Source organism: Ceratina calcarata, unplaced genomic scaffold (assembly GCF_001652005.2).
Source record: "Ceratina calcarata isolate Rehan_Ccalc_2016 unplaced genomic scaffold, ASM165200v1 scaffold180.2, whole genome shotgun sequence".
In the NCBI taxonomy this organism is placed as follows: Eukaryota; Metazoa; Arthropoda; class Insecta; order Hymenoptera; family Apidae; genus Ceratina; species Ceratina calcarata.
The window spans coordinates 680859-699784 of NW_017139431.1; the positions used below are offsets into that span (position 1 = coordinate 680859).

At 37.4% G+C, this 18926-nt stretch overlaps 3 protein-coding genes across 11 annotated transcripts in view; 1 reads left to right on the forward strand and 2 right to left on the reverse strand.

The window, feature by feature from the left end:
* The window catches only part of LOC108633022 (zinc finger protein 385B), a 4315-nt gene extending 2349 nt beyond the window's left edge, over nt 1-1966 (reverse strand). Inside the window, exons 1-5 of one of the 4 annotated variants that reach the window (XM_026810972.1) lie at nt 1591-1860; nt 1271-1524; nt 791-987; nt 508-646; nt 395-424 (exon numbers count right to left, since the gene is read on the reverse strand). In XM_026810972.1, coding sequence (XP_026666773.1) covers nt 395-424; nt 508-646; nt 791-979 — 358 coding nt within the window. In that variant the 5' untranslated portion in view covers nt 980-987; nt 1271-1524; nt 1591-1860. Of the gene's footprint in view, nt 1-394; nt 425-507; nt 647-790; nt 988-1201; nt 1525-1590; nt 1866-1891 lie in introns of those variants that run through there. The other 3 variants (XM_026810971.1, XM_018037943.2, XM_026810970.1) reach the window with 3 other exon arrangements.
* Nucleotides 1967-2065: 99 nt separating this feature from the next.
* On the forward strand, nt 2066-14042 carry LOC108633021 (zinc finger protein 39). Of its 6 annotated transcripts, none has more exons than XM_018037942.2 (2): nt 2066-2249; nt 2661-11135. In XM_018037942.2, the coding sequence occupies exon 2, from the start codon at nt 2787-2789 to the stop codon at nt 3840-3842; it is 1056 nt and encodes a 351-aa protein (XP_017893431.1). In that variant the 5' UTR covers nt 2066-2249; nt 2661-2786; the 3' UTR covers nt 3843-11135. The 6 variants fall into 6 exon arrangements, with proteins under 6 accessions (XP_017893431.1, XP_026666768.1, XP_017893428.1 ...); XM_026810967.1 differs by lacking the exon at nt 2066-2249 and adding an exon at nt 13144-14042 and having other exon boundaries at nt 2655-8881; XM_018037939.2 differs by lacking the exon at nt 2066-2249 and adding an exon at nt 13144-14042 and having other exon boundaries at nt 2655-3990.
* A 2149-nt stretch (nt 14043-16191) lies between these two features.
* Arp5 (Actin-related protein 5) lies at nt 16192-18872 on the reverse strand. The gene is made up of 7 exons (XM_018038055.2): nt 18639-18872; nt 18263-18577; nt 17923-18203; nt 17621-17839; nt 17251-17552; nt 17007-17187; nt 16192-16926 (listed from the first exon to the last, which is right to left on the reverse strand). Exons 1-7 carry the CDS (start codon nt 18739-18741, stop codon nt 16303-16305), a joined length of 2025 nt encoding a protein of 674 aa, XP_017893544.1. The 5' UTR covers nt 18742-18872; the 3' UTR covers nt 16192-16302.
* Between the last annotated feature and the right edge of the window lie 54 nt (nt 18873-18926).

Sequence of the window (18926 nt, forward strand, 5' to 3'; positions counted from 1 at the left end):
TTCTGATAATTTTCTCATGAGCAACGCAATAATAAATATACAATTTCAGTTTTACAAAAATAGATAATATATAATAAATAAATAGAAAAAAAACAATAAATAATGACGCATAAATTATAACAGACATCAAAAATTCACTAATTAGCTCAAAGAATAGCGGTTAGCATATGTACCAATTGGCATTAAAGCTTCTGGAAGAAAGTTGATCTTGCATTGATTCAGAAAAACATGTGGAAAGCAAGAGTAAGCAAAATTGTTAAGCATGCAAATGTGAATAAGAGTAAGCAATAAACAAGTACAACCACATTCTTCTCTATTATCTTATCCATACATATAGTGCGACTACATCTAAGCCCACATGGTAATGATTTTCGTACCCCTTGTGGTTTATTACCTCTCAATGCTTTCTTTTTATGTCGACTTCCTATATTAAAGAAAAAAATAATTAATAAGTTCTGAACGTGAAAGCAAAAACCTGAAAATAATTTTTAATTTATGACAAAATACCATTTAAATGTGTTTGAAGTTGTTGTATTGAATTGAGGCACACGTTACAGACGTTACATTTCAACCCATTTGTCTCTTCATCTTTTGTAAAGGCTACTTTCGTTTCTTCAAGTGACGCCATTATATTCTTAGATCTAATCTGTAAATTATAAAGCACACAGTTCTACATCTTTGATCTTTAAGATTCTGTTTCATACTTTATCTGTTTGTCTCTACCACAGTCATATATGGTCTCTAAACATACTTGTTTCTTACAATTGTTCATTGATTAAGGTGTACGAACCTGTTTTGCATGGCGTGCTCCTTGCAAATGAGTATCTAATACTGTTTGGCTTGTAAAGGAAAGATCACAGTCATCACATCGAACAAGTGGCTTTTTTGTAGGTAAATTACCCATTATATTATCTACAACTGCTTTAGTTACTGGGTCATTAAGACTTGGATTCATTACAGCTCCCGACGTTACGGCCATAGTTGAAACTGAAAGTTTAATTCATTAAGTTGTAATATTTTCTCAATAATCCATACTAAGTTTCTCTTGAAATAATACAAAATTACATATTTAAACTACGATTTATAAGTCTCTTTAAGGTTATTTTATAAAATATGAGAGATAAAGAAATATTTATAGAAAATACTGTAATTCCAATCAGAAATAATGATTATTGACGTTATGTAATTATAAATTATTTACCTAATTATAGTTATTCACTTAAATATACTTCTTCAAATATGTAATTGCCTATGTATGTGTTCTACCTACTGTATGTTGTAGACTGAACTTGACTGAACTCAATTTCACTAATGTTTAGATCCTGTAGTAAACTTAATTTTTTTTTCTATGAATGCTGGAAGGTATTACTTAGCGGGCATTAATGTTTATAAATGAGACGAGATTTTGTAATATTACGGATACAGTCTTAAAGTTGGTCCCTTGTCTCATTTTAGGAACTTTACACTCTAATTTCAAAATGTTTGCTAATCTTCGTTATCAAATTTGATAGGTTCCAAGCGTTCCTAGAATTTCGCAGAGTAACAAATTGCGCATAATTAATTAGTTAGATATATAAATAAATTAATTACCAATAATACGTATTTGCTTCGAAACAATGGGCGCAAGTGCGTATAAATTGCACACGATTTTATTACAATGGTCCATTTTTCTTTTGTAAAATTTTATTGGGTGCACCAATTTGTAATGATAACCGAACTTCATCATTTTTTATATATATCATACTTGGGTTTTACGTATATTTATATTCATGCCCTACGATAAATATTCCGTTCATATTCAACGAGGTAACGAAGAAGCCGGCTTTTATTGATGTTATTGAGAGGGATTAAAGTTATTCGAACCGAAACCTTCCTCCATTAAATTACTTACGCATTAAAATCAAACAGGTGAATAAAGCTTAGCGTTGGATCGATCCAATCAGCGGTTTTCAACGCGCGACGCTGGTCATGATAGAGCGCGATATTCGCGGATTGAAAAGGGCAGCCAATTAGAAAAGTTGGTGAATATCGTCGGTCGGTACTTAGGCGCGTGTGTTTGTACGAGTACATATACATAGGTGACGGTCGCGAAATATAGTAGCAGCCATCTTATATTTTGTGTCGGAGAAAAACAATTTGGCCATACAAATGTTTCGCGATTGTCCGTGAAGCCGCTTGAGAACGGGAGGCGTGCGCTCGATGAGGCGTGACGTTTTTCGACCCTAGCCCGGACCACTACATTAGCAAAGGTTCGTAAAACGCTGGTTTCTTCTTGGAGCACGGTAAAATCGAGTCTCGCTCCGGAGGCGCATACGAGGAATCCGGTTTCGCAGTCAAAATATTCCGCCGTTTCTTCCGTCGATTTTTTAAAAATAGAGTTGCCCGTGTTGCTCGCTGCTGGGTTACGTTCTGTTGACGACGGCACCGTGCCGTCTTCGAGTGGTTCGCGTAAAAGTTATGCAATCAGCTGATCGTCCAGTTGCCTTCTGTCACTTGTCAAAGATAAATGTCAAAGCGATCGGTCTAACCTGACGACGCGTATAAATACGAATCGGGGCTATGCACGATACCAGGGTCGCGGGCGTACCTGACTCGTCGGGAATTTTGCCGCTGCAACAAGGATTGTAAATGGCCATTTACAGTGATTCCCTGTCATGCAGGTGGATTGGTACGCAGGATATGAGCAGCTTGTCAAGCGCAACCTGACTCTGCTCCCCCATCAAGAAGCAGCGCAGCAGCAAGAGCTGCAACCGCAACAGCTGGCTCAGCAGCAACAGACTGATATAATGACGTCCATGTTTGAACAACAAATCAAAAGTGAACCTATGGGGTTCTATTCTGTTGCTTCGAGCCGTTCGGATGGTTCAAATTCTATGGTGAATCTGTCCGATGACCGTGAAGATCTTTCACAACAGGAAGGACATCTACAACCCCAGCAACAGACGACGCTTCAATTGAATCAGCAACAGGGTCAACAACAATCTCAGCAACAGAATCAACAACAAACGCAACAGAGTCAACAACAGCAGAGTCAGACTGTGCAACAAGAAGTTACAAGTCGTCAATCTACAGGACAGCAAACAGTTAAAGAGGGCTCAAGGTCGAAGCCACAGCCCTGTAAGGTATGCGGCAAGGTGCTATCTTCCGCTTCATCGTACTATGTACATATGAAACTTCATTCGGGCAACAAACCATATCATTGTACAGTATGCGAAGCAAGTTTTTGCCGGAAACCATACTTGGAAGTGCACATGAGGACGCACACGGGGGAACGACCTTTCCAATGTGATCTGTGCTTGAAAAGGTTTACGCAAAAGAGCAGCCTTAATACTCATAAACGGGTGCACACGGGAGAAAGGCCATACGCCTGCGACATTTGTCAAAAACGCTTTGCAGTGAAAAGCTACGTGACGGCGCACCGTTGGAGTCACGTTGCTGAAAAGCCTTTGGTGTGCGAAAGATGTTCACTCACATTCACGTCCAAGAGTCAATTCGCAATACACATCCGTACCCACACCGCAAGCACTACGTACGAGTGTAACATTTGCGGGCGTACGTTCGTGCGCGACAGTTACCTCATACGGCACCAGAATCGAGTACATCGTGATATTAATCAAAGCAGTACGAATCATAATCCGCCTACACCGCAGAGCACCGGCGGTGGCACACCAGGTACAGGCTTCGAGAGTCCAGTTTGTGATTTACGCTACAGCGAGGGACCTTCTTCGTTGGACGGGTTGGCAGGCTCGAAGGGAGGCATCGCGGCTGAGATAGCAAGTTTAGCCAAGCAAAATAATCTTCAACTTCCTCTACCACTGCTACATCCGCAGTCTACCAACTAGTGTTTAGATGACAACGCGTCCGAGACCCTACCGCAGCATCAGTCACCGCAGCAAGTAGTATGTCCCACCTCGGCGTCCTCGCCGTTCACACTTAATTCACCCGTGTCTCACGAGCACACCACACCGCAGAGTGTCTACCAAACGACAGGTTCGTCTAGTTCCCTGGACAGTCTCAACTCCCAACTATATCCACAAATGTCATCCCCTGTAGATTCATCGGAGTCGCATCATCAATCTCATCAACTGCATCGCGGTATTCCTCCGCCAGGGCTTCACCCTGCACTCTATCTATACGCTCAGTACTCGAACACGAGCTCGCCTGTACCATACCCCGAATATGTTCAACGCAACAATGAATGAGTCAGTTTATGCCAGCAATGACGATCATTACCACGAGTGGGAAGGGAGGGTGTAACGATTCGCGCCACAGACCGTCCCCGGTTCAGACCTCTTCGATCGCGTGTCATACTTAATTGGTGCTGGTTAAACAAAGTGCCTAAATAGCATCCGTTTTCTGGATTACCAAGGATGCATTACAAAATCGTGGATTAACGATATATTAAAGAATTTCTACGCACTGCATCTTATTTGGACTTAAAAATGCAAAATGAAACAGACACGACTGGATTATCTGTAAATGAATTATTCTTCTTGCACGTGTTTATCGTTGATATTTCTCAGTCCATTTAATGGATTACTACATTAGCGAGCTACGTATTTAAGCGATTATTAAGCACCACCGTTTGGAGGGACGCGCACTGCATACACGCGTAACAGCGATCGATCGTTTCCTCGATCGTTGGGTTTTCCTCGTTTAACAATCTCTATCGTGGTATATCGATGTTAGCATAAACTAACACGCGCGAACCGTTTCTATACGAGTTTTCCAAGTTTCCGCACTTCTTGATTTACCTGTTTTTTAAAGACATCAGCGAGTACATATACATATATATATCTATGTGTGTATATATATTGTGCGCGAACCATTACACATACACATATTTATATTATATTTTTAAAGGAGTTTAGTCACTTGGATCTGTGATATAGATAGTAATTATTATCTACAACATTTAAACTATTGGTTTACTATTTTGGTGATATCAAAACGAGGAAAAAAGGAAAAAGAGAAAGAAAGCAATGTCACCGAGCGATGTAGCTATCAGAATTTAAATGGACACTGGTCTCTACCAAGAAACGTGTTTGGTAGACACCCTACTATTACTTTTACAAAACAAACAAAAAAACAGGAACATTACTATTACTAATGCTACTACTAGTACTACCATTACTACACCGTTAGCACTATTACTCTTACTAATATTATCACCCTCTCACACCACTACGATTCCACCACCGCCAACACTACTGACATTTCTCAAACCTATACATATATTACTCTCGCTATTATTATTACTACTATTACTACTACTACTACTACTACCACTACTACTATTATTATCATTATTATTAGAAACACGCGAACGTTACTTCGTTTTTGCAACATGCACACGGTGTGTATCAATAGGATCTATAATCCCAATTGTCATAATTTTTCTTTAGCTTCAAACCATCTTTTTAGTTTGATATTCTTTATTCTGTCCCTGTCCCGACTCGTTGTTATTCTATTCCTTCGAAACTATTTTTCTCTGCCTTATCTTTTGCGCGTATCAAATCATACCAAGGTATGCCGGTATTTCTTTTTATCACGTAGAACTATACTTGTGTACAGCTTTGAATCAGTTCCATAGGTGTACTTACTTTTCACATATCGAAGTGTATTGTACACACAAGGTACATATTGTACATAAGTATACATATACATATGAGTGTATTATAAAACGAGCGGATGTGCAAATTGTAAGTTCTAAGTACTAGAAGTGTAATAGCAGGGCTGTTGATTTTTCTTTCCTTTTTCGACTATATTGTTAGAGATTAGTTTTGTAGCGATTACAGTTATTACTATTATTATGATGATTATGATAATCCTTACTATATATTAACGTTCTGGTTATACTGAATTATCAACGGTTCGAACGCTGATCATTTTAATGTTAACGCCACAAAGCTTAGAAGCGGGGGAACCATGACAGCCGCGAGTCATAAAACGCGAGAAAGGAAAAGAAAAAGGAATATAATTCGTTAGTTTCCTTCTGAATTTTCGTGCACGGTCCAGTATGCGATGTGTCCGTTTATTTTGACGATAACACGAAAATAGATGATCGTGGGTGCGCGCGCGCGTACACGCGCCAAGTGATTTCGGTGAGAAAAAAGGTACGCTAGTTTCGAGCCGATCGAAGCATATTAAGCGGTTAGATAATTATTGAAACGAGAGAGGAAAATTACGAATGAAAAAGCGAAAACACACAAATGCGTAAATACGTAAAAACGAAAATGAAAAGAAACGAAGATAGTGAGAGGAGGAGGAGGAGAATATTCACGCTAGCATGCCTCGGAATCTCCTTGTGTAGGACTGTCTCGACGATCTTTTTAGTCTTCGTGCTGAATAAAAGGAAGAGCAAATCTCTGCGCGCGTATGCCCGAGGCTTTTGATTTAAACGAGACGCGAAGTCACCGGGCAAGACTGAATTCACTCGCAAGGAATTGCGATCGCAGAAAGAACAAAGAAAGAGATGAAAAGGAATGTTCTTCTTTCGTCTTACATTCTTTTTTGGTTTCGGTTCTAGATACACGTTCATATCGTGTATACATACCATAGTACATTTGTATTCGCGTGAGAGAAGAAAAGAGGGGGAGGCGATGGAACATATTTAATTGTTCTATGCAAGAAGAAAAGAGAAACCCGCCTTCCTATGCGTTTCGTTCGGGGAAAACTTAGGTGCAATGAGAGACGAGAAATACAGACAGAGAAAAAAAAAAGGAATGATCTTCATGCTGGCTAGTCATTGTACAGCTCTATGAGATATTGATCGTACTACTAAAGCTGTGATTAATAAAGCCTCCGTGCATATGTTCGCGCAGCTCCTAATTATTATAGTGATACATATTTTGTAGCTTGTTACGACAGTAAGATACAGTAAGTAGCTCGTAGGTATACCTAGCGAAAGGGAAAAGTTACAGTTCCGAATTGATCGGTCGATTCTTCATTCCGATCTCTTTTCTTCCTTTCTCTTCTTCTTTTCTCAGTCCCATCCACGTTCCTTTCCTTCCTTCTTTCCCCGCTCTGATCTCTTTCATCATTTATTCCTCCCATTCATCCCTATTATTCTTCTTTACGTCCTTCTTTTCGATTTCACGTGGTGCTGGATGAGCTGGCGCATCATCCGTGAAAATAAAGTGAAAAGTTTGTTGCAAAGTGATAGAATAACAAGCATTGTTGGTCTCAAACACTTCGTAAATTGTTGTTTTACCACTTTGAGTAACGAGAACAAGTTTAGAATTGTGCCCTCTAATTTTTATCTCCGATTTTTAGTATTCTGTGGCATATCGTCTCTTGTAAGGAATGCGAGTACAGATTTTATGCGTGATGCTTACTTTCGTTTTGATAGGATTTTCTGTTTTATAGAAACGAATGTAATTATTTATACGAGCTTTCATTTATTGTTTAGGCATAAGAAATTATTTAAGTAAAAGTAGAAGGTGAATCAGAGATTAACCTTTAACAGCAATATTGTGCGCAGTTTTTAGAAACAATAATTATTATTGATAGAATTTTATGAAAATATTCGCTCATTGATAATGCATGCAAATGAGACAATATTTTAAAATCATTCAGTTACATCTGTTCCGTGGAAAACATGTAAATAGACGTGTAAATAAAAAAAAATTCAAGATTTTATTTAGATCGTTAATGTAAATGTATGACTAAAGTTTATTTAATTCTTGTACTTTTGTAGATAGTTGTGTACGCATATGAATGATAATTAAACTGAATTGAAATAAAACAATCGGGGTTTAATTTAAAAATCTGAATCTATCCTATACGCGTTCAAATTTGATTTTCTGCTATACACGATTTCTCACAACACTTTTGCCTATCTTATATTACATATTTTTTTTTTTACGTTGTCATCTCGGTTCTTAAATCAGTTTCATTTTAATAATTTTAATTACATCATTAATCTGAATAATGAGCGATTATTTTCGTAAGTAATTAATCATGATAAAAAAATAATCGTTTCTAATCCGATAAACGATGAATGAATAAATTGTACAGCCATCGGTGCTTGAGTTGGCACCGCATTACGCAAACATTTTTTATCTGCATTGATAGAAATGTAAACGAGACCCGCTAGAAAGTAACGATTTTTGCAAGGAGGAATACGGTACGCGGTAGTAGCATTGTCCAGCACCGACACCCTCACAATTCATGTTTCCTGGATCAGTTTAACGATCTCAATAATTTTGACCATCATTCCACGGACGTGTGTAATACGCACGCGGAGGAGAGATAGATAGATAGAGTTCTCATTATCGTACGTGGCGTATGTATCAAAGATCGGTGTATTTTTCATATGAAGTGAGGATAGACCTTTTCTCTAAAAGAGTACACGTCGGACCAATGTATAAGAATCTTAAAAAAAGATGGAAACAAAAACGAAAAATGAGAAAAAGCAACTAGGAAAATGTATCAAAGAAGAAAAAGTAACACGGCCTCACAGAAGGCCGAAGTTCAGAATTAACTAACTAATCAAGCGAGCTGTTCGTTTAAACATTAACATTAATTTACTACGTAATTTATTACGTAAACGTAGTAGTACTCGTTGCTTTTTTACGAAACGTAATCGAATTTGTTCGATTTGTTTCTATTCGTGGAAATTATTCGTCTTTTCTTTTTCTTTTACTGGTTCGTTCGTTCGCTTCTCTTTCTGATACACTTCTTCCATGTTTCACTTCATTAGCACGCAAGAGGCACGTGGCTGGAATAATAATCCAATGGGATCTATTTTGTTCCAATAATGAACTATGGATTCGAATAATTGTTCCATTCGATGAAAAATTAGCCATGAACGAATTTAATCGAATCGAATTCTCTGCAAGTTTGGAAGTTAAGAAAGGAAAGGAAGAGAAAGTCGAAGGTAGCTATGCGTTCCTTGCGAAATCTATTTCTTGAGCTTTTATACATAAGTGTAATTCGTAGAAGTAACGCCTCGTAGACGATGTTAAGTTACTGAAACGTCAGGAAATCAAAATAAGAAAGAAGGAGTAAGAAACAGAACACATTGCATATTGCAATTAAAGAGCGTCGCGCATCGTCGAGGGAAAGTAGTCGATTCCTTCTCATCAAAATAAAATCATCAACTAATCTGAAAATATTAATCGTCTAAGTTTTTTGCTTACAGTGTCAAAGCCGCGTTGTACAAAAGATTACAGTTTCATCATTGCTTTCCTTCTTCTTTTATCCTGTCACGATTGGCCGTTGCGGCAGCCAAAAAATCATTAATCAAAAAAAGATAAAGAAAGCAGCGAAGTACCGTGTGTTTGCCATCACGCGTGACATTATTCTTCGCACTGATTCTTCTAGTAGAAAGAGCAACATGTCGATGAAACGTGAACGCGTCACTTGTATACGAGAATAATTTCAAACAGAGACACAATCGTTGCTCGCGGACGAGGATTATTGAGGTGTAACTGTATAAAGGAAAATTATAGGAGATGAGAAAATTGATGATGGTTTCAAGAACAGCGATAGTGCAATGTGATCGTTTTGTTACATCGTATTTTTTACATGACCGTTTAAAGGAGAAGATAGTAATTCTTCACATTATATCTACGTTTATGTCCACATACATACATATCTAGTATGTATGTATGTGTATTTATTGGGTAAATATCTTCATTTAGTCTACTGTTAGGTTCACGTTTGACGTGTACTATTTTATGTATTAAGTTATTATTATTATTATTATTATTATTATTATTATTACTATTGTTATAATTTCGTGATCGTCTGTGTCAGTATTATGTTCCTCATTCGAAATCTCAATGCACGCGAATCAATTCGTTTTATCGAAGCTTAGCCCTTCATGATATATCACATAATGATGTGCTCGATTTATTTAATTCATTTTGTTATAAAATCGTTTGCTTTTTCACGCTTTCTTGACGACATTCGTCTGACACGAGATCTTCTTCGATATATGTTCAATGTCTGAGATATCATGGCATGAGAAATTTATTACACTGTGACATTTATTAAAAATTGCAAATGCCCGGAAAGTTTTAAATGTAAAATTATTTAATGAACAGTATTAGACATGTTTTGATCATTTTATGTCGTGTAACAAATGTTTGGTTTGAAGTTGCATGTTGATGGTTTGAGACGGTTAAATACTCATCTGAATGATTTTCCATTTGCGAAAGATACTCAAGTAAGGTAATTGTATCGAACGTGAAAGCTTTAACTTAATGTCAGGTTGAGCTTTCGTTTCAATTATTCGTCGTCAAGAAAGATTAGTTTAATCGAGAATTCGAATGAGCTGAGGATTCATTTCGAGTAATACTCACGAGAGCCGAGTGGGTTTTCCTTTAATGGGCCGCGTGTTGCACCTGTAATCGACAGAGATTTCATTGGGTTCCGATGAACGTAATCAGTCGTAGCGACCGGAGAAACCTTCGTCGATATTACGTTACGATATTACGCGGAAGTATCGCTCGATGGGGCCAGTAATTCGAGCTGTCCACGGAGGATATACCGATTGATTCAGGTGCGAAGCGAACGATTTATACATGCTCGATTCAGGAAAAGAATGATCAAACGCAATTGAAAGCGATGATTAAACGCGATAACTTTTTAAAAAAGGGACAGCGTCAGGTTGCTTCGATCGCGAATTACTCGAGTCTCCGTCATTTAACCCACGTCCGAGTTTGCAAGCATGTAGCAAAAAATGCGACGATATTACAATTTTTTAACAAAAATCATTTTAAAACATCTCTTCTTGTCCTATCATTCTTTTATGATAACAAAATTCTAGTATTTTGTTTAAAATTATTTGCGTGTAGTAGTAAGTCACGCTGGTTCTGTTCCTGGTATCTGAATCGGAAATAAGATATTATGCGACTTGAATTTTCCTAGTCACGTCTCTAAACGACAGTATTAAATTGAACAAAGAACAACGTTTCGTGTTGTCAACTCAAAGTATGGTATACATATACATATTTCGCTACATGTTTCACACGACGTCATTAATAACTACTTTAATTCATCTTTCATAATTACATTGCAATCGCATTAACATCGATTTAATTCTAGTCTAAACAGGAAAGAAAAAAAAAATGAAAACGTAGAACGTTAACAGAACATGTCGTAGTGTTGGTCATTTAAAAGAAAAATCGTCAATTCGATTTAGATCGAAGAAGAGAAAAATTGCACGATTGTCGCATTTTAACACGACGACCTTTTCCCTTTCCTTTCATGCGAATCGATTCGGTGGGAATCTTCAGCTCGAGACTCGAGCCAGTTCTGGTCCCGAACTTTGAACCCTTTGGGTGCTTTTATCGTGTCGGCTGATCGGCCCTACACACTTTTGTGATACATACTCGGTTTCGTACAGCCCTGGCTCGGACGTTTAATACTCTCGCTCGTCTCCTGGTACGAGCAGCGCGTGATGTAATTAAATCGACTTTCGCGGGTCGGTGGGCGAGTGGTGTGGGTGAGGGGATCGAAGGGTGGATTAATCAGCGAAGACTGAACGGGTAAGGAGGGGCTGGTGCCACGCGAATCGTGGGGGACGTATACGAATTTAATAAGAGCGAAATCAATCTCGATCTATTATCGGGGCTAGGTTTACCTTGTGAAAAAGATCGCCGGTGGTGATGCGCGAACGGAACGGATACGAGTCGAAGAAAGGGAAAGAAAAAGAAGGAAGGTAAAAAGTGGAAAAAAAGAGACGATAAAACGATGCTCGCGTCGCTCGACATTGCGCCTGCACCATTTTGCTTCTTTAGCAGAGTACAATGCCATTTATTTTTGTAATACGTTTACGTAGGATAGCGATTATTTTTATAGGGGTTTACCGTGCTATCAGTAAGTCTTATAGAGGCCTGCGAAATAAAATAGTGTAGGATTTTTCATAGGAGTCGCCGATTCCACGCTTACGATTAGATGTATAAGGTGTTCTAGGATTCAACGTGACGAATATTACATGAAAGACACGCACTTCTAGTACTGGCTTTTCGTTTCTTCTTTAGCGTCCACACGCTCTTTTTCATACGGGATTCATTGCCCGGATTGATACTATCCGTCATCGAATAAAGTAATGCCTGTATTAACATCAACTGACGCTAAGAAATCTCGTTTAAAGGATCTCGGCAACAGTTCGTTCATTTTCTAAGGGGGGAAAACATAGCAATAAAAGCAAGGAGTAAACGTCACTCATAAGAGGATAAAATCTGCTATGAAGTGGTACAACGTAGACGATAATAAACATGCAATATTTCTTCCGATAAGTGCTGCTTTCCGTGGGACCCAAAATATCCGGGCGACGTGTAACGACTCGCAAGAATTTTATAAGAAACGACGAAAACCATAGTTGGCTATAAAAAAATGTCGAACTCCTTACTCTATGCTTCTTTTTTACACGGGTGTACTTGGACTCCCGAGTTTCTCACGAACACGTGGAGCAATACTCTAATCAAACAGTCATCAATACTAATACATAGGCCGGTATTCAGAGTCGTTATTTATATTTATATCGCCTTAAGCATTTGCTTAAATTCCTGTTTCCTGTACAAGACAGGAATTGGACATATGAGATAGACAGGGATAGCAAATGCTTAAAACGATCTGAAGAATAAGCAACGACTCTGAATACTCACTATAGACCATGCACACTTCGATGCTGTTGTATGTATTTGACATAAAAACTAATTAACGAGAAGTTATCAAGTTATACAATCACGTGTGCCGTAGACAATGTGATATCCATGAAAAACATTGAAATTCTTGTTACGCGAAACCAAAGGTCTTGCAATAGAATTTAGAGACGTATCCGTTTTTGTAACGTCTTCCCCGTTTATTGAAGTTATTCCACAGATATTTGTTCATGCGATAGATATAAATTAAAAGAACACAAGAATCGAAATCGATTCACTTATTATAATACAATTACTCGTAATTATTTGAAGAATCACGCGAATAATTATGAGCGTTTACGTATGAAAGATACAAGACACACATCCAATAAACAAAAGTTTAATATTGATGTGGTCTACGACACATCCGAGGGTGCTAGATCAAGAGCAAACAAAGAAAAGCAAAAAAAGAAGTAACAAAATCGAAAAGTCGATTAGGCCATAAGTACCAAACGTAAGAATTTTTATTGCTAATATTTTTCCTCAGGTCGAGTCATGAACGGTGCCTAAAACGCTTTGATTAAGGAGCGAACGGGACATAAAAAGCAAGTTCTGAATTGCGTGTCGATGAACTTTAAAAAAGGAACAAAGCACAAACAGGAAAGGAGAAATACTGAAGGGAAAAAAAATTGGGGACTGTTGAACAGATTCCCGCTGTGCGTGGTTTCGTGTTATCCCCAAAAGAGAAAGCAAGATTGGAACAATTTCGAGGAGAAAGTGAAATAGTTAAAAGAAAGAAAGGGAAACGAAAGATTAATACGAAAAAAAATACAAATGATCAATTTATCGGAAGAATAAAAGATTCTGATGATGACACGACGATAAGGATAAGATATACCTATATACATACCGTCGATGCGTAGAAAGTACCGTGTCACGTATACATATATGTATTTATACATACATATATATATATATATTATTATACAATACACAAGAACACGCGTGCATGTATGAATGAATTTGCGTATATGAAGGAGTGTGCCTATGTGTGTGCATGTGTGTGGAACGTTACATAAAAGAAGGGTAGTGCTCCGTTTAAGGAAAGCACGTGCAGATCGCGATGAAATTTGTGCTGAGACTGTTTGACGAATCATGTTTTACGAATAAACACGATTTTTCTCAAACAGTATGACTGACGTGAAAAAAGATTAATACGCGGCACGTCCAATTCGTAACGGGAAAAAATGGCTTAGTATTCGGTGGGAGTACTATTTTCGTTGCAGTCTGCGTCTGATCGAAGAGAATAATTGAAAACTACAGATCTAATATAAAGGACAATGAACAACTAGGTAGGATATGCCGATACATGTATGTACCTATAAAACGTAAGAGATTGAGAGTACGCACTTTTGTAACAGTAGTTTTGAGACAAAAAAATAACAAAAAAAACGACAAAAAATGAAAAAGCGATAGCGGACGATACTTATATATGATATATATACATGCTATATATATATATCATGTATATTGTGTACATAAGTATAACGGAGAAAAAAAGAGAGTTGATGCTTGATACTCCATAGTTTTCACCGACATATCCTGGTTAAACACCTCCTCTTTACGTACATACTGCATAGTTTTAATCACGACACCACCACAGAATTAATATACACAAAATGTAAGGTATTTTACGAACACAAAGAATGACGATAAAATTGCAATTGATCAACACGGATTATATTAATTGATCGCGAATTTTGATTATTGCCGTACGATTATAATTTTCGAGAGTATATAGATAAACGTAACGATGGTACAACTAAGGCAAGTATGTACTGTACATAGCTGTCACCCCCTGCCCACCACATGCGACTATATAAATATATAAATATATAAATAAATCTATATATATTATATAAATACATAAAGCCATTATATTGCAGAACATTAATTAATTGTTGTACTAATGATTATTTTGAAATTCTATTGTCCCTTATTATAATTTTAACGTATCAACTGTAATTAATATTATTATTGCTACTTTATATATATAATTATGACGATAAGAACGTGTTAAAAGCCGCGTGTAATTTTAATTAGCGTACAATGATTATCATTGGCGAAAGTAGATCCTTACTCTTAGCTAGAATTGGTAGGAGAAAGATTGTATTCTTGCTTTATTCACGGATTGGATTCTACCTCACTTTTATTGTTATTATCACCGTTTGACGGCAGAGAGCACGAGGAAAAGAAAAAGGAAAGAAAGTAGGCGTCGTCAACAAATTTTTCCGACCTTCCACTTTTCCACAATTCGCTAAGGAACACTTTCCAATCGGATATCAAAGCGCTATTGATTACTATTTATCATTGTTACACCAATTAGCGTGAGTTGTTGAAAACTGCAGCGACCTCAGCCTGTGATAGTTACAAAGGATATTATTTAAATTACGAATCCGCCGTATTATGCGAAATGTAGAGCACCGATCGGTCGATGGTTCCGAGTGAATCGTATTTTATCATCTATTCTCGTCCTATCATTTGTATAGGTATTGCGATCATGTTCTTTTGTTAATGATTCTCGCGCCTAGGATCATTGCACAATTCGATATTGTTGGTCGAGAGGAAAAAATGAGAAGAAATAAACGATTACGATAACTTGCTTACTGTCTTCGGTTTAGAGTTATGCAGATTTCAGCTTTGCAATGAGCTCTGTTTGCGTCATTGTCAGCGCAAAACACCTTTTAACACGGAAGTCTTGCGTTTACCGATTCACCACAGAGAACAATGTAATTCATGGATCTGATCCGTTCCGTTAATATTTCAACTAGCGGACTATTTAAGAATCGATACCTTTCTTCGATCCGTTCTATATAATACGGTATTACTTTGTAATTTTATGTATGATTGCATGTGATAAGAGACGCGAAAGAGAATAGAGAGAAAGGGAGGGAGAGAAAGAGCAAGTAAATATAAAGAACTAGTGAGTATCATTGAATGGTTCACACAAATACACGTAACAAACGCTGTGCGCTTGTGATCTTTAAGATTTACTTTTTTCTTTTTTATAAGCTAAAGAGAAGGATGCGTCTAATGTTATTTCTACTATTCTCGTGCGTGTCGCGATACGTGAAAGACTCGGAACGGAGGAGTTTCCATACGGTATGTTCCTTTATTAGATGAGCAAGGATCATTTATAATTAACTGTAATATATTCGCATGTAGAGCTTCGTAATATTTTTTTTTTCAATATACACATATATATTATATTAACTTTATTGTGATGTTAACTTAAGTCACGGAGCGTGTTGTGGGGGAATTTCTCGAGGTCGCTGTAGTAAAATCCTACCGCTGAGATGAGGGATCACTTTCTCAGTTTTTTAGCTTACTCGAGGAGCGCCAATAAGATACGCGGATGTCGACGGTTCTCAATGAATTAGGAAAAAAAGAAACGTCAGAATATACCCGCATAATTATCCTTGAGTATTGAAATGGCGATGATTGGAAACTGTACATTGTGATCAAAAACAGACTACAATGTAGTTTGTTCGTAAATGAACAAACAGGAAACCTTGTGTAATAAAGTAGATATCAATAAACACAGCTTCGTATTTTTTATTCTCCTCGTTATATGTATATTATTTGAATGATAGTAAAATCTTAATACCGTACAGCTTAAGATACAGTAGAATAAATATTTTACTTGTTACTCCATTTCGACGTCAACAACAGCATCCTCTATGACAACTTGTTCCGACATCACGGGAGTCTGCACTGTAGGTAGAGGATCAGGCGATCGAGTGTAAGTATTACTGGTCGAGTGTTCTTTAAGGTATTCGCCGCCCTTTTCTTCGTACTCTTTTCTGCTCACAAGAAACTCAGGAAGATTCCCATTAAGACCGAAGTCCCTTGCGCCGTACCATGCATCTAAACTTGTGTTTTTCGCGATATTTATTTGGAAAGTAGAACCGAAAGGTCGCATTTCACGGAGCTCGCGATTTAATCTTTCTAACAAGCCGGGAAATGCTGCTGGTCCACCGGTGAGAAACACGTTCCCTACTAATCGCGTCTGTTGCTCGAGTGGATAAAGCTTCAAAACAAATTCGATCGTTTCCGCGATACCTGCTTCCACGGAACTTATCATCGACGGTTGAAACAACACTTCCGGAGCTCTGAATCGTTCGACTCCTACGTGTAACTGATGAGTTTCACCAGGAATCAAGGGAACGTTTGATCCGGCTCCATCGAATTCCGGATCGTGATGCCGTAACACATTTTCCAATTCCAACAGTTTCTCTTGTTCCACCTCGGAGTCTGAATCTCCACCTTCCTGTATGATGTATAAATCGAGAAAGTGATTAAATTTTGAAACCGTATACTCATCGAGTTAGAAAAACAATTTATACCAACCCTGTTTATAACTTTATAAACATCCCAATCTTCGTCCCTTATACCAAAATCGTCGTCACGTTTTTCCTTTCTTGCTAACTGGCTTATTATACGCATTCTCTCTTGCGCGGCCGCTGTTCTACGTTTCGCCATGTCTTGTCTACGCTGTCTCTTAGCCATTCGTCTTTCTAATATTTCTTGCCTATGGTGTTAAGCGAAAACATGGTTTAAGTGTTGTATAATTAACGATAAAATAATTAGTTACCTTTTCTTTCGTACACCAGCGATCCATTCGTCGAAATCTTGCTGATCTTTAGGCTGCAGACTAGACTTTATTTTCGGTTTCTGTTCTTCCATCGTGATATTTTCTTCTTGCGAATTAGCTGCAACTATTTTCTGCCTCGTACGTTCTACTTTCGCTTGTAGATTGTTGATCATCTTTATCAAATCTGCTTCGTTGGCCAGGGAATAGGTTTTTAATGCCTGGTTGAATTCATCCATCTCACCTTCTTCTAGCAAATCTTGGACGGCTAATAATTGATTTAATTGTTCCTCGTCTTCTGCCAACTAGAAGTAACAATTATTTTAAGAGTGTATTTCTATTTAATTGATTTCATGTTTGAAAAGTTACTGACTCTCTCTTCTCGTTTCCTAGCATTGATTTCCATTAATCGTCTAGCCAGTTCACGTTTTCTTTCCTTTTGTTGCTCGACTGTTAATCCAGGAGCATTTGCAGGGGCAATATAGGGTAACTGAACTCTTAATATATTCATATCATAATAATCTGGATCTGCCCATTTGGAAATTTCTTCTTGATAATTTAACGCTATCATCGAATGTTCATGTATTAGTTCCTATATTATACGAAAATGACAAAAAATATATATTTTTTTTAATTCATCGCAGATACAAAAAAGTAAACAATATGTATATATACCTCTGCTCTACTAGGTGTTATAGCATTTACATGCACTGGATATTTAAGTTGTAACAGCCTATGCATGTAAGATGTAATATGATATCCTCCAACATTAATTCTTCTCGAATTGCCAGGATCTGCTTTTCCATCCAATATAGGTATGACGTGCGTAGTGTGATATCCAATATTAATTATCAAGCCATCCGGTGGACAATTATTATGTTGATAAGAAAATAAACAGTCAACTCCATATGCTATCGCAGGTACATTATAACATTCAAATAATAGCTCAGCCATCACTGAAATCAATTTAACTATTAATTTTAAGAAATTTCTAAATATAGACTAACATACTTACAATTTCGTGAGTAATTAGGATTAAGAAATGCTTCTGTTACAATAATAGGATGATTCACAGAACCTTCTGTGTCTATTCCCATGTGAGTAAATGTATAATCGAATATTTGTTCCTGGGCTTCAAAGTGAGTTACAACATTGCGATCGAATTGTGTTTTCAATTGAAATCTTACAGCTTCAATGTTCGCTATGTCATTTCCAACTTGTGGTTCACCATCCTTCTTGCCACGTTCTTTCCTTGGTTTTGCAATAAGATTTTTAAATATCAACTGTGGTTCCTTCTCCGTGGCCCAACCGACTCTACAGTTGTATGATCCTAGTATAAGATCCATTCATTTATATCACGATTATTATGCAATGTATTAAACTGTAATTACCATTATCAATCACAAGCGGTGTCCGTTCGTTTCTTACTCGATCCGGGTAAGAATGAATTATATCAGGTATCGCTTTGATGTCTTTTAGTTCAAGAATTTCCATTATATACAGTTACACTAATTAAAATAAATTATAACAAAGGACTGCAATTGCATACATTGCACTTTGGTGTACGATGGGTACGATGTCAACAATTTCATCACAGCAATCAACAGCAATGTCAGTAATGTCAGTCGAAGTTTTAACTGCAATCGCAAGAGGGCGGGCGAATGCAGAATTCATCGCAT